The sequence below is a fragment of the Ornithorhynchus anatinus genome, chromosome 9, assembly GCF_004115215.2.
Source record: "Ornithorhynchus anatinus isolate Pmale09 chromosome 9, mOrnAna1.pri.v4, whole genome shotgun sequence".
Lineage (NCBI taxonomy): Eukaryota > Metazoa > Chordata > Mammalia > Monotremata > Ornithorhynchidae > Ornithorhynchus > Ornithorhynchus anatinus.
In genome coordinates, this window is record NC_041736.1 from 30601296 (window position 1) to 30617261 (window position 15966).

General features: G+C 42.6%; 1 protein-coding gene across 4 annotated transcripts in view; it reads left to right on the forward strand.

The window, feature by feature from the left end:
- WDR35 (WD repeat domain 35) overlaps nt 1-15966 on the forward strand; it is a 94426-nt gene that overhangs the window by 10727 nt on the left and 67733 nt on the right. For 2 of the 4 annotated variants that reach the window (XM_029072016.2, XM_029072017.2), the window contains exons 6-12: nt 420-553; nt 2634-2799; nt 2925-3070; nt 6953-7078; nt 12054-12239; nt 13861-13893; nt 14276-14336. In XM_029072016.2, the coding sequence (XP_028927849.1) occupies nt 420-553; nt 2634-2799; nt 2925-3070; nt 6953-7078; nt 12054-12239; nt 13861-13893; nt 14276-14336 (852 nt within the window). The remainder of the gene's footprint in view (nt 1-419; nt 554-2633; nt 2800-2924; nt 3071-6952; nt 7079-12053; nt 12240-13860; nt 13894-14275; nt 14337-15966) is intronic. The other 2 variants (XM_029072018.2, XM_029072019.2) reach the window with 1 other exon arrangement.

The following is a 15966-nucleotide window of genomic DNA, read 5'->3' on the forward strand; positions in this document are numbered from 1 at the left end:
TGCATTAGAGATCATTTATCTTATATTTTTACCTTTCTGTTCTTATCACATGTTGAAATTCAGATGAGAAAATGAATAGCCATCAAATTAATATAATATATTTTCAAGAGAAAATTGTTTTCCCAGATTCTTGTTAAAGTAGTTCTGATGTAATCCACAGGGCCCATCTTTAGTCCAAGGATATTTGAAAGTGAAGGTAGCTTTCTGGAAAACCTCCCATTTGTTTGAAATCACCCACAGTTGTAGGTAGAGATGAACTTTACAATCCTTTTTAATCTGTACAGTTTTGCTTTTGACACACGAGTCAAGTAACCTCTAAGTCATTGAACGAGAAGCTTTGTAGAAAATAGCCTTTCAGATTTTCTGTGCTTTGTAGTAACTGAAAAAATAACATCAAATTTTTTACACACTTGTTTCAGGCAATCGCATTTGGGGAAAAGATTTGAAAGGTATACAACTGTGCCACGTAGCGTGGTCTTCCGACAGCAAAATCCTACTCTTTGGAATGGCAAATGGGGAAATACACATCTATGACAATCAAGGGAATTTTATTGTAAGTTTACAGATGAGTAGATGTATTTGGTTTAGTCAGCTGAATGTTATGCTGCTTTTCTTTTCATTCCTCACCTAAAATGGGTCAAAACTATTCATCTGATTTAAAAATCTTATTGTTTAAAATGTGTTAGAGGGGTGTTTTTAAGGACTGGTTATTAAAAAGCAATTGTTGTTGCTAACTCGGAGTACCAGGAGATTTAACACTAAAGAGGTGGGACATTTAATTAAGGAAGAGGGTACGCAGTGAAGTTTTTACAAGCATTTTTACTCAGCTGATATGAAAACTCGCTATTGCAGAAGAATGTTGTTGATGTGCATTTCCAACAACTATACCAAAGCTGAATTGACATTGGCCAAGTATAAGAGTAATTCAGACACAGGGCCAATTTCCATACGGAACGTTTGATTAATTGAGAACAAAATGCATTTTTTAGTTTTGACTTAACCAGACAATTTGTTCTAAATCCAGTAATATAAAGGATAAGAAAAATTAGGTCTAGGAGAAGAGTTTGGTTTGGTTTTGGTCAAATGCAAATAGAATGAAATCAAGTGGCGTGATGTGCAGGGCTGGAATGCTTTTAGCAAGATAATAATATTGATGATGATGAAAAGCTTTTCGAGCTGGTTCATATGCCCGCTTTTAGTTTATAGGATATGGAATTGTAACATTAAGCTCTGCACTGCTTTTCTTATAGTATTCTAAATTTGATCTTTAGTTATTATTTATTATTAAGTGCCGTCGAGGAGCTTCCGATTCGTAGCGACTCCATGGATATACTTTCTCCAGAACGTCCTGACCTCTGTCATAATCTGCAGCTTTTCTAACAGTTCTTCCGTTATCGTTGTTGTGGCCTCTATCCATCTAGCTGCTGGTCTGCCTCTTCCGTGTGTTCCCTGGACTTTTCCTAGCATTAGTATCTTCTCCAGAGAATCAGTCCTCCTGATTGTTTGTCCAAAATATGCTAATCTAAGTCGAGTCATTTGGCCTTCCAAAGACCACTTTGGTTCAATTTGGTCTTAAATCCATTTGTTTGTTTTTCTGGCATTCCACAATATTTGCAAAAGCCTTCTCATTTATTCATTCATTCATTCAGTCGTATTTATTGAGCACTTACTGTGTGCGGAGAACTGTACTAAGCGCTAGGAAAGTACAATTTGGCAACAGGTAGAGACAATCCCTGCCCACAGTGGGCTCACAGTCTAGAAGGGGGGAGACAGACATCAAAACAAGTAAACAGGCCTCAGTACCATCAATATAAATACATAGAATTAGAGGTATATATATACACTTCAGAACAAGCAAAAAAGGCATTAATAATAATAATGATGTTGGTATTTGTTAACCGTTTACTATGTGCCAAGCACTGTTCTAAGCGCTGGGGTAGATACAGGGTCATCAGGTTGTCCCACGTAGGGCTCACAGTCTTCATCCCCATTTTACAGATGAGGGAACTGAGGCACAAAGAAGTGAAGTGACTTGCCCAAGTTCATACAGCTGACAAGCGGTGGGGCCTGGATTAGAACCCACGACCTCAGACTCCCAGGCATGGGCTCTTTTTCCTGAGCCACACTGCTTCTCATAGAATAAATAAAAATATAGATATGACATATATCCACAAGTGCTGTGGGGCAAGGGGTAAAGCAAAGAGAGCGAGTTGGGACGAGGAGGGGAACGGGTGCTGAGGTAAAGGGCGGCAGCTCAGTCTGGGAAGGCCTTCTGGAGGAAGTGAGCCTTCAGTAGGGCTTTGAAGCGGGGGAGTGTGATTGTTTGGCGGATTTGAAAAGGACGGGTGTTCTGGGCCAGAGGTCGGATGTGGGCCAGGGGTCGACGGCGGGACAGGCGAGAACGAGCCACAGTGAGAAGTCTCCAATGCCACATTTCGAAAGACTCGATGTTCTTTCTATCCTGTTTTATCACGGTCCAGCTTTCAGATCCAAACATCGTCAAGAGCTTTAGTAGCTTGGATTTTTCATGAGAAAATTCTGATAGGTGAACTGAATTTATAAGTGTAGCGATAAAAATGTGTTTGTTAGGTAAGGATTTGACATTGCTAAAATTCATGTAACAATTTCTTTAGACAAAAATGAAGCTGAATTGCTTAGTGAATGTAACTGGAGCAATCAGTATTGCCGGAATACACTGGTACCATGGCACAGAAGGTTATGTGGAACCGGATTGTCCTTGCCTTGCTATTTGCTTTGACAACGGGAGATGTCAGATAATGAGACAGGAGAACGACCAAAGTAAGTACGATTTGCATTTGAGACTCTGGAGAAATCGGAGTTCCAAATTATTGGTAGCCTATTAGAGGCATTTTGAAGCGTGAACTAAAACTTCCCTAAGGTTTTTCTCTCCACCGCCTATTTAGATCCCATTTTGCTCGACACTGGGATGTACGTGGTGAATGTACAGTGGAACCACTGTGGAAGTGTCTTGGCTGTGGCAGGATCCCAGAAGGCAGCAATCCAGGATAAAGATGTCAATACTGTGCAGTTCTATACTCCGTTTGGTGAGGTACAAAAATGCCATGCTTTTGTTTTTCTCTTAAAACTTTACAATTTGTGGTGTGAAGAGAAAGGGAAAAGGCATTCGGTTTGGAGGTAATTGAGAGATTCTGAGTACACGACAAGTGTGCGAACCCAATAAACTACAAATTGCTCCGGCTTGCTAAACGTCTTTAGGCAACCTTTTTTAATTGTATTCCGTCGGTTAAAGGCCCTGTTTTACAAGCTACACCTGAGCCACTCCCCCCCCCCCCCCCCCAACTTGGTTCCCACAGACGGTCTGATTGGCGGGCACATACCAGAATATATCGGAGGAATTCCCCTCTAGCAGGATCACTGTCCATGAAAGTGTTTTTCCTTTATTGAACTGAATGCTCCTTGTGAAAAAACACAGAACTTGATTTGTGGATCGGTTAAGAAAAATGCTTTTTTTTTTGGGGGTCTATTTTGGAAATGGATAGCCTTTTCTATAGTCAAGGCCTCTGCATAGCTTCTAGGTGCAATTTGCCAATTTTAAGTATATCTGCCTAATGCCCACCTCCCCTCTGGCAAATTCAAATATGTAATGTGCCCCTACGATATTTAAACGGTTTGCCTTTGAAGTAACAATGAATTGACGTGATTTTTGGAAATAGCCATAAAAGACTCTTTCCGCCTCAGAAGTCGACAACCTTGGTGTCAGTCTCCATCTCTCGTTGTCTTTTTAATCTCACATTCTTGCATAGTGTTAAATCCTTCCAGTTTTTTCTATGCATCATTTCCCAGACGCACCCCCCCCAAAGTCCTACCTCGACATCGGTCTCTCTGCCTCTGGCTTTTCCTCCCCATCCCGTCCCAATTCAGACTAAGTGCTGCTTCCGCAGGTGATGTTTTCTTCAAGTGTTGCTCAGCACCCGTTGCTTCACGCCTCAAACATTCCCCCAGCTTCCTGTTTTCCCTCTTCATGCTCAGCTGCAAGGTCCTCCACCAAACTATATTTTGAATATCGGCTTCACCTGCTCCTCCACCGCTCCTGCTCCTCTTTCTGCCCCAGCTAATTTTTGGAGTTTACCTTGCTCTCAACTACCCTTTCTCTGTCGTCCTACTCCTGTGGTTTCCATAGCCTAGAATAGCCTCCCTCTCCAAATCTAACAGATTTTTCCCCCCAAATGCCACCTTCCTGATTAATTTCCAACATCACAAGAGTCACATCAGTAAGAGCCACCTCTAGCCCTTTCATTCATTCATTCAGTCGTATTTATTGAGCGCTTACTGTGGGCTAAGCACTCTACGGAGCACTTGGGTGGGTACAACAGAACGTGAACAGACACATTCCGTGCCCACAGTGAGCTCCCAGTCTAACGGTAGCACTTATTTATTCACGCCTCTTCTCAGAGCGTGTGTATGTACGTGTAATCGGTTGTATTATCAATTATTTATTCTGATTACTCTTCTCTGTGAAATGTGTTTTCTTTTCTCTTGTCCAGGAGAACGTGAGCTCAGTTTGGGCAGGGAATGTTTCTTGTGTTTCTCTTTGACGTTCCCAAGCTCTTAGTACAGTGTGTTGCACCCAGTTAGCACTCAAGAAATACAGTTACCACTGCTCCTTAAGTTTTAGTGCCAACGATATGAAAGATTGATTGTAAATGTCTTGAGAAAGATGACAATGGACTTGATAAATAATGTCATAGGTGATTATGGGAGAGGATTTCCTCTAAAAAAGACTGTGGTGATATCTTTTACCAATAGAAATGACAGCTTCTTGAAATCCAGATGGGTAAAATAGCAAGCTAAGTCGTTCAGTGAATATGACAGGAACAAAGTTATGCTAGTTATGACTTTTATGTATTTTTACATCCCAAATAATTCATTTCCTCTATTTATTGAGAGGACCACGTGTCATTAATGGAACCCTGATCTACCTTGGGACTTTAACTCACAAAATGATGTCCTAGGTTCAGCATAGCTTAATGGAAAGAGCATGGGCCTGGGAGACAGAGGACCTGAGTTCTAATCCTACCTCCACCACGTACCTGCTGGGTGGCCTCGGGCAAGTCCCTTAATTTCTCTGTGCTTCAGTTTCCTTAGCTGCAAAATGGAAATTTAATACCTGTTCTCCCTCCTACTTAGACTGTGAGCCCCTTCTGGGTCCTGATTATCTTGCATCTCCCCCAGTGCTTTGTAATAATAATAATTACGAAGGCATTTGTTATGCGCTGACTCTGTGCCAAGCACTATTCTAGGCGCTGGGGTAGATACAAGGTAATCAGGTTGTCCCACGTGGGGCTCATAGTCTTAATCCCCATTTTACAGTTGAGGTCACTGAGGCACAGAGAAGTTAAGTGACTTGCCCAAAGTCACCCAGCTGACAGGTGGCGGACTGGGATTAGAACCCACGACCTCTGACTCCCGAGCCTGGGCTCTTTCCACTAAGCCACGCTGCTTCTCTTACAGTGTTTAACAAAACACTGTAACCTAGTGTTTAACTTAGTTGGATGCTTAACAGAAACCACAGTCATCATTATTGTCATTATTCTGGCCTAACTTCTGAAACAGCTGGACTTCCAAATTTTAATTCATAATAATAATAATAACGGTGGTATTTGTTAAGCGCTTACTATGTGCAAAGCACTTTTCTAAGCGCTGGGGATACAAGGTGATCAGGTTGTCCCCTGTGGGGCTCACAGTTTTAATCCCCATTCTACAGATGAAGTAACTGAGGCGCAGAGAAGTGAAGTGACTTGCCCAAAGTCACACAGCTGGCAAGTGGCGGAGCCGGGATTAGAACCCATGACCTCTGACTCCCAAGCCCGGTCTCTTTCCACTGAGCCACATTTCTGTGACCAGCCTTGGTCATCTCCTCTTTTCCTAGTGCCTTTCTGTTTAAGAGATAAAGACATTTTGGAGTGTCTTTATTTCTTAATCCCAACCAAATGGAGAAGCAGTGTGGCCTAGTGGATAGAGCACGGGCCTGGCAGTCAGAGGACCTAGTTTCTAATTTGGGCTCCACCACTTGCTTACTGTATGACTTGGACAAGTTACTTAACTTCTTTGGGCTTCAGTCACCTCATCTGCAAATGGGGACTAAGACTGTGAATTCCATCTGGGATGTGGACAAGCTAATACTTGATTAGCTTGTATCTATCCCATTGGTCAGTGCAGTGCCTTGCACATAGTAGACACTTAACAAATACCATCAAAATCAATTATTTCCTATTCCCTAATCCTTAATCTTCACTTTTCTGATTTTCCCTCTTCAGCCCTAAGTCATGTCTAAATCTTTTTAAATTGACAGCCTATAATTTGTAACTGCAAATTTTTTTGGGTTTTGTAATCAAGACACAAAACTCAGTTTTTTCATCCATTCATTCAGTAGTATTTATTGAGCGCTTACTATGTACAGAGCACTGTACTAAGCCCTTGGAACGTCCAGATCGGTAACAGATAGAGACAGTCCCTGCCCTTTGATGGGTTTACAGTCTAATCGGGGGAGACGGACAGATAAGAACAATGGCAATATCAAGTATTATTTAAACTGTTAATAGAATGTCTTAGAACAGCAGAATGGAGTAATGGATAGAGCACAGGCTGGGAGTCAGGAGGTCCTGGGTTCTAATTATGGCTTCGCCACTTGTCTGGTGTGTGACCTTGGGCAAGTCACTTCACTTCTCCTGGCCTCAGTAACCTGGTCTGTAAAATGGGGATTGAGATTGTGACCCCCATGAGGGACAGGGAGTCTGTCCAAACCAATTTGCTTGTATCCACCCCAGCACTTAAAACAGTGCCTGGCACATAGTAAGTGCTTAACAAATATCACAATTATTATTATTATTATTGTGATAGATTCATTTTAATGTTTAGATTGAGTCTAAATGAGTATCGAATGCTCTTTGATGCTCTAATCTCCTTTCAGCATTTACGCACATTGAAGGTTCCTGGGAAACAGATGTCAGCCCTGTCTTGGGAAGGAGGAGGACTAAAGATTGGGCTAGCAGTTGATTCTTTTATATATTTTGCAAATATTAGACCAGATTACAAGGTAAGTGCAAAAAGTATTTAATATAATTGGTACTGGCTTCAGTCGGAAGTTCAAGGCAGTAAAAATCAGCTCCCCTCTCCTGTTCCGTACAAAATCATGTTCCCCTGTTTGAGCATGCGGCATGATGTGTATGATGTCATTATGTTACGTTGCATGTGTGCAGCGTGATGTAATCATTATCAGGTACCTTGATTCTATTTAGTTGCCATTGTTTTTACGAGATGTTCTTCCCCTTGACTCTGTTTATTGCCATTGTTCTTGTCTGTCCGTCTCCCCCGATTAGACCGTAAGCCCGTCAAACGGCAGGAACCGTCTCTATCTGTTGCCGACTTGTTCATTCCAAGCGCTTAGTACAGTGCTCTGCACATAGTAAGCGCTCAATAAATACTATTGAATGAATGAATGAAAAGGTACCTCCAAACCGAGAATATTCTAACAGAATATTAGAATATTCTACTATTCCCTGACCAGCTCCCAAGATCCTGCTATTACAGACACCGCTTCTCATTTGGGCTGGGCACTTTCAAATTTTTAACTGCACTCTAATACAAGTCTCTTCATAATGACTGAGGCTGGCCCTGATTACAAGAGTAATTTTACAAATAATTTAGGCCAAAGACAGATGCTCTTATCCTTTATCTGTATAACTAGTTTGTTTTTGAACAAAACAAAAAGAAACTATCAGGCTGCTAGCTTGTCGTAGATACTTGGCAAAAGCAACTTCTAGTTGCTCGTAAAATACAGTGGGATCTTGCTGAACCACGTCTTGCTAGCGCATAGATCTCAGCATAGTGGAGCCCTCATAGACCCCCAGATTTTCAATGAATAGATACATTAATTCTTACTGATACATTCATTCAATAGTATTTATTGAGCGCTTACTATGTGCAGAGCACTGTACTAAGTGCTCGGAATGAACAAGTCGGCAACAGATAGAGACAGTCCCTGCCATTTGACGGGCTTACAGTCTAATCCGGGGAGATGGACGGACGAGAACAATGGCAATAAATAGAGTCGAGGGGAAGAACATCTCGTAAAAACAATGACGACTAAATAGAATCAAGGCGATGTACATTTCATTAACAAAATAAATAGGGTATTGAAAATATATACAGTTGAGCGGACGAGTACAGTGCTGAGGGGATGGGAAGGGGGAGGGGGAGGAACAGAGGGAAAGGGGGAAAAGAGGGTTTAGCTGCGGAGAGGTGAAGGGGGGGTGGTAGAGGGAGTAGAGGGAGAAGAGGAGCTCAGTCTGGGAAGGCCTCTCGGAGGAGGTGAGTTTTAAGTAGGGTTTTGAAGAGGGGAAGAGAATCAGTTTGGCGGAGGTGAGGAGGGAGGGCGTTCCGGGACCGCGGGAGGATGTGGCCCAGGGGTCGACGGCGGGGTGGGTGAGACCGAGGGACGGTGAGGAGGTGGGTGGCAGAGGAGTGGAGCATGCGGGGTGGGTGGTAGAAAGAGAGAAGGGAGGAGAGGTAGGAAGGGGCGAGGTAATGTAGAGCCTTGAAGCCTAGAGTGAGGAGTTTTGTAATAATGTTGGTATTTGTTAAGCGCTTACTATGTGCCGAGCACTGTTCTAAGCGCTGGGGTGGACATAGGGGAATCAGGTTGTCCCATGTGGGGCTCACAGTCTTAATGCCCATTTTACAGATGAGGGAACTGAGGTGCAGAGAAGTGAAGTGACTTGCCCACAGTCACACAGCCGACAAGTGGCAGAGCTGGGATTCGAACTCATGAGCCCTGACTCCAAAGCCCGTGCTCTTTCCACTGAGCCACGCTGCTTTTGTCTGGAGCGGAGGTTGATAGGCAACCACTGGAGTTGTTTAAGAAGGGGAGTGACATGCCCAGATCGTTTCTGCGGGAAGATGAGCCGGGCAGCGGAGTGAAGAATGGACTGGAGCGGGGCGAGAGAGGAAGAAGGGAGATAAGAGAGAAGGCTGACACGGTAGTCTAGCCGGGATATAACGAGAGCCCGTAGCAGTAAGGTAGCCGTTTGGGTAGAGAGGAAAGGGCGGATCTTGGCCATACGATAAAGGTGAGACCGGCAGGTCTCGGTAATGGATAGGATGCGTGGGGTGAACGAGAGAGACGAGTCAAGGATGACACCGAGATCGCGGGCCCGAGAGACGGGAAGGATGGTCGTGCCATCCACGGTGATAGAGAAGTCTGGGAGAGGACCGGGTTCGGGAAGGAAGATGAGGAGCTCAGTCTCGCTCACGTTGAGTTTTAGGTGGCGGGCCGACATCCAGCTGGAGACGTCCCGGAGGCAGGAGGAGATGCGAGCCTGAAGGGAGGGGGAGAGGACAGGGGCAGAGATGTAGATCTGCGTGTCATCTGCGTAGAGATGGTAGTCGAAGCCGTGAGAGCGAATGAGTTCACCGAGGGAGTGAGTGTAAATGGAGAACAGAAGAGGGCCAAGAACTGACCCTTGAGGAACTCCAACAGTTAAAGGATGGGAGGGGGAGGAGGTGCCAGCGAAGGAGACCGAGAATGACCGGCCAGAGAGGTGAGAGGAGAACCGGGAGAGGACGGAATCCGTGAAGCCGAGGTGAGATAAGGTATGGAGGAGGAGGGGATGGTCGACAGTGTCAAAGGCAGCAGAGAGATCAAGGAGGATCAGAATGGAGTAGGAGCCATTGGATTTGGCAAGAAGGAGGTCACGGGTGACCTTAGAGAGAGCAGTCTCGGTAGAGTGGAGGGGACGGAAGCCAGGTCGGAGGGGGTCCGGGAGAGAATGGGAGTTAAGGAATTCTAAGCATCCATTATAGACGACTCGTTCTAGGATTTTGGAAAGGAAGGGTAATAGGGAGATAGGGCGATAACTGGAGGGGGAAGTGGGGTCAAGAGCGGGTTTTTTTAGGATGGGGGAGACATGGGCATGTTTGAAGGCAGAGGGGAAGGAGCCATTGGAGATTGAGTGGTTAAAGATAGAAGTTAAGGAAGGGAGGAGGGTAGGGGCGATGGTTTTAATAAGGTGAGAGGGAATGGGGTCCGAGGCGCAGGTGAGGGGGTGGCACTTGCGAAGAGGGAGGAGATCTCCTCTGAGGATACTGCAGGGAAGAATGGGAAAGTAGGGGAGAGGGTCGGTGGGGGGGGGGAGAGGCGGAGGGGTGACTTTGGGGAGCTCAGACCTGATTGTGTTGATTTTCGTGAGGAAATAGGTGGCCAGATCATTGGGGGTGAGAGATGGGGGAGGGGGAGGAACAGGGGGCCTAAGGAGAGAGTTAAAGGTCCGGAACAATCGGCGGGGGTGACGGGCGTGGGTGTCGATGAGGGAGGAGAAGAAGTTTTGCCTGGAGGAGGAGAGGGCAGAGTTAAGGCAGGAAAGGATAAATTTAAAGTGTGTGAGGTCGGCTTGGTGCTTGGACTTTCGCCAGCAGCGCTCAGCAGCTCGAGCATAGGATATAATATCCTTGGGCAGAGAGTGTTTCTACCCTTAATGAATTACTTGAACTACTTTAAGTCATATTACTGAATGAATTCAGTGACAACCACATAAGGAAAGTGTATCTTGAAGCAATACTAATATTTAGGTTTGGAAGAAAATCTTACTTTTCCCAGTTCTTCTGCTCCTCCTTCTCCCTTTCCCTCCCCTCTCCTCCGCCTTTTAAGCAAGTGGTATGTGCCAAGCACTGTCTAAATGCTGGGATAGGTACAAGATAATCAGGTTGGACACAGTGCCTGTCCCATGTGGGGTTGGTTCACAGTCTGAGTAGGAGGGGATACAGGAGAGGCTACAATTTGGGATTTTCAAAATTACTTTTTTTTAAAAAAAGCTCCTCTTTGCTTCTTTAATCTTCTCAGGAACATCCCCTTCACCCTAGAAGGTTACCTACTGTGATTATCAGTTTCTTCTTTTCTCTCTTTCCCAAGAGAGGAATGGGATGTTGGTTTCGTTGACGCTGTAGACTATGAACTCCTTGTGGGGAGGGAATGTGTCTACCAACTGTGTTGTAGTCTCCCGAGCTCTTACTTCCGTGCTCTTCACACAGCAAATCCGCAATAAATGCCACTGATCAGTTGATCTGACTATCCGAATGACTGACTCCTGATACTCAACTCTCAAACTTATGTAACAATAGATTTATTCAAACCAAATGTCCTTCTTTCAGTGGTGACCCCAGTTAGATATAAAGATATATAAAGTCAAGCCAACTTAATGCTTTGAAGGGTAAAGTGTGAAAAGCAAAAGTGTAAATACTATGCTTTGCCCACTGTGGGGTATTCAGTAAATGTTGTTGGCAAACTCACTTCATTCCCTAAAAATCATAAGGCCTTTGCCAGGACAGATGGACCAAATCACAGTATTTTTTCTGGAACAGTAGATGGGCATATTGAAACCTCCTTAATTTAGATCCCACTAAAATGAAATTGGAATGATTTGAGGTTGTTCTTATCCTCTTTTTTTCTATTGACCCTCTCTACTGCAGCAAAAAAAAAAATCAACTTTTGTTCAAAAGTAGAGAGCTCGTTGAGGGCAGGGAACATTTCTACCAATGCTGTTGTATTGTATTTTCCCAAGCACTTAAGCTCTGTATACAGTAAGCACTCAATAAATATCGTGTTTCCATACAGTGGAGTGAGGAAAAAAACCTTTAAGTGTCAGGAGAATATACAGAGGCAACTGGAAATGCAGTGTGGGGAGAGGTACAGAAATCTTCTCAATTCAGATGCCCTACAGGCACATTAAAGAGATGGGTAATAACACAACATTTAAAAATACTTCTCCAAGTCAGACATTTTACTAGTACATATAGACTGTAAGCTCTGGACTATAAGCTCCTTGTAGGCAGGAAACATGTCTACCTACTTTGTCATACTGTCTCCTAAGCAGTTAGCTTAGTGCTCTGTACATAAGATGCACTCAATAAATATGATTGATTGCAGGCTTAGCGGGGTTCTTTAGCCTGTAATTTGTAATTTCTCATTATTCGGTGTTCTTGAAGCTAAAAAGCAGTTTTGTTTTCTGATTTTGCAGTGGGGTTATTGCTCCAATACAGTGGTTTATGCATATACTAGACCTGACCGTGCAGAGTATTGTGTCGTCTTTTGGGATACAAAAAATAATGAGAAATACGTTAAATATGTCAAGAGTCTAATTTCCATTACTACTTGTGGAGATTTCTGCATTTTGGCAACCAAGGCTGATGAAAATCAACCTCAGGTAAGGCACATGCCTTGAGCTTTATATTGTATGTTAAATGAGATCTCTAAATGGGATGTTTAGGCTACAAGTCCTGACAGCTTAAACTTTCTCTAATGTCTCTAACAGTGGCATCTCCACTGTTTCCTGGAACAGGATTTTGAATCCAAATATATTTGTCCAAACAACATCCACCAGGTTATTTTCCTGATTTCTAGGTTTTCATTGTTTCATGCCTAATGAACTCCTTAGTCACAGATCTCATCTACCTCTGCAGTAGTTTGCCTCTGAGATCCACTTGAACCACCTGAATCTTCCCACAGTGAAAAAAAAAATAAGGAAAAAAAATAGCTTGATGCCTAGTTTGGCCAGTTAATCTGGGTAAAGTGATTTAGGCATCATAGATAAGTCTTATTTAGTCAGAAATAGTCTCTCACATCCCAAGTGCTCAAGACAGCGCTCTGCACATAGTAAGCGTTCAATAAATACTATTGAATTAAATTTAAAGATTAAACGTATATCATTCCTTGGTAGTATTTTGAATGGAATGTATATATCCCTGGGAGACAAAAGTATAATAAAATGAAACAGAATGGTGTTATTTGTCTCCTTTGCTTCATGAAATTGCATATAGAGTCATTCATTCATTCAGTTGTATTTATTGGGCGCTTACTATGTGCAGAGCACTGTACTAAGCGCTTGGAATGTACAATTCGGCAACAGATAGAGACAATCCCTGCCCGTTGACGGGCTTACAGTCTAATCGGGGGAGACAGACAAAAATAAAAGCAATAAATAGAATCAAGGGGATGTACATCTCATTAACAATATAGATGAGTTCAGACACTCATGTACGAATCAAGTTTATATCTATCTATCTTGATGTGGAAAAAAATAAAAAAAAACACTTTTTGAAGAATGGCGAAACTAAAGAATACAAAAGAAAATGGTAGCATCATAAATGATAGTATTTTCCCCTATTTAAGATGTATTCAATTGGTGTATGTCAGCTGTATGTCTGTATGTCCTCTAGACCGTAAGCTTGTTGTGGGCAAGGAACGTTTCTGTTTATTGTTATACTGTAATCTCCTAAACACTTAATACAGTGCTCTGCATACAGTAAGCGCTCAGTAAATACAATTGACTGTATGTCAATCTGTTTTTTAATCTCAGATTTCTTAACCAACATAAACTCAATTATGCTTTCAAACCGTTTTTACAGTCTCTGAAGGAGTAAGTTCAACAGCTTTAACGTAACGACAGATAGATGCTGATAAAAGAGTATTTAAATAGAAATAAGTATCAGCTTTGCATTTAAAGAAGAGAAAATGAATTGGTTTATTTGAAAATTTACCATGACGGTGTTGAGAGACCATCTAAATAAAGGACTTATTCACAAGTTAAAATATGGATAGATAAATAACGGTGGTCATAAAATAGCAAATTGGGTCTTTAGTATTTAATCTTTGATCTTTGGAAGAGCATTTTTTCAAATGCTTGTATTGTACTTGTGGTTATAAACAAGTGCTACCCAAGCAACTTCTTTTGTACTTTTCGGATGTATTTATATTACGCTGATAATTGCATCGCTTTAAAGTTTTAACTGAATTGTTTGCTATATTATTTGTATATTGCTTCAAAGGAGGAGAATGAGATGGACTCATTTGGTGGAACGGTAAAAATAATTTCCGTGCTTTTACAGTTACACTTGTAGGTTAGAATAATTTATCAGGTTGCATTTACCATGTTAGAAAAAATTAAAAAATGTATATTATATATTTAGCAGCATCTTTAAAAACTGTGACAATCCATTGAGGTAAATAATAAGCCTAGACTTCTCCCCTCTTTAATTTTGAAAACACATAATTTCAATTACCAGCCTGTTTTAACCTATGAATTATTTCTGTCTCTTCTATATTTTGTTCCTCATTCCGTGAAGTAATTATCTGGTAAGAGACAAGGCTTATGAAATGTCGTCACGATAAATCAGCAGCATGTTTCTTTCCTCAAAGACGCAGGCAGGTAGCCTGATTGATATTTGTTTTGTTTCTTAACAGTATGTGCTGGTTCTTTGCAATTCTATCGGCACCCCTTTGGATCCTAAATACATTGACATCGGTAAGCAAGTATTGAACTTTTCCTCAATAATTAGGGATTTATCCATAGTTCTACAGTAATCTCTTGGCATGGGCAGCTTTTTTAGTTCGCTCTTTCACCCGCCTACGGTCGGTGGATTCCGTACTCACTGTCCTCTGCCGTCTTCTGTCTCTGGTCACCAGCAGCTCCACCTTTTCAGTGCCTGGGCACCTCCCTCTTCTCCTCACTGGGATGCCCAGACCAATTTTGAGTTGTTAGATAACCTCTCTAGTGCTTTAAATGCAGTAACCATTTAGTGAAGATAGTGTCTGCACTTTCATCTCACTTGCAGGGCTTTCCGTCCTCCCCCAGGAATATCTTTAAACTTCCAAGCAGCATGGCCAAGCGGGAAGAACATGGGTCTGGGATTCAGAGGACCGGGATTGCAATCTTGGCCTCACCACTTGTCTGCTGTGTGACCGTGGACAAGTCACTTAACCTCTCGATGCCTCAGTTCCATAAAAATCTGGAATTAATACCTGTTCTCCCTCCTATTGAGCATGTGAGTCCCATGTGGGACAGGGACTGTGTCCAACCTAATTATCTTGTACCCATCCCAGCACTTAGTACAGTGCTTGGCACATAGTAAGCTCTTTACAAATAGCACTCTTATTTTCCTCTTATATGCTCGGTTAGTTAAGTACTAACATGTATGTACATCTTCTTTTCCTCCTTTCTCCTATCTGAAAATTATTCTAGGACCTATCTTCTGTTATATTGTAAATTCCTTAAGGGCAAGGACTGTATCTACTAACTATTCTGTTCTTTCCCAAGTGCTTAGAATAATGCCCTACACACATTATAATTAACAATGGATATTTTTGTAATCAGTATTAACCGGCGTGACAAACTCACTAAAACAGTGAAGTTCTGGGACATAGTCTCCTAGCATCAAAGCTATGCTTAGCTTACCACAGCTGTGCTGGGTGGGACATGTGAAGAGAATGAGCAGTGGTAAGATACCCAAAGAACTGCCCAATGGAAAGTTGAACCTGGGAAACAGAGGTGTGCAGAGGGAACATTTTAAAGACACAATAAAATAAAGCCTCTGGTAATGCCTTTTCCTCCCGAAAACTGGGAGTCAGCTATTGCAGCATGACAAATTGCATTTGAGAAATGAGGGTCTCTCCTTGAATTTTCCATAAAGAGGGGTGTCTGTGAAGCATGGGTGTGTTATCTCAAGGAGTATAGAAGAATGTTAAATGCCTTACATCCCCACTGCACTCCCCACCGCCCCCCATGATAGCAATTCTCTAAATTAGTAGGTTTCGCACTCACATCACTGACAAATTTATAGTTATAAACAGTTCACTAGTATTTATGTTGTTGAAAGGTTTATTATCAATAATAATAATTGTGTTTGCTAAGCGCTTACTGTGTGCCAGGCACTGTATTAAAGCCCGGGGTGGATACAAGCAAAGCGAGTTGGATACAGTCCCTATCCTACATGGGGCTCATAGTCATGATCTCCATTTTACAGATGAGGTAACTGAGGCACAGAGAAGTGAAGTGACTTGCCCAAGGCCACACGTCAGACAAGCGGCAGGGATTAGAACCTAGGTCCTTCTGACGCCCAGGCCCGTGCTCTATCCACACTTAAATGATTTACTGA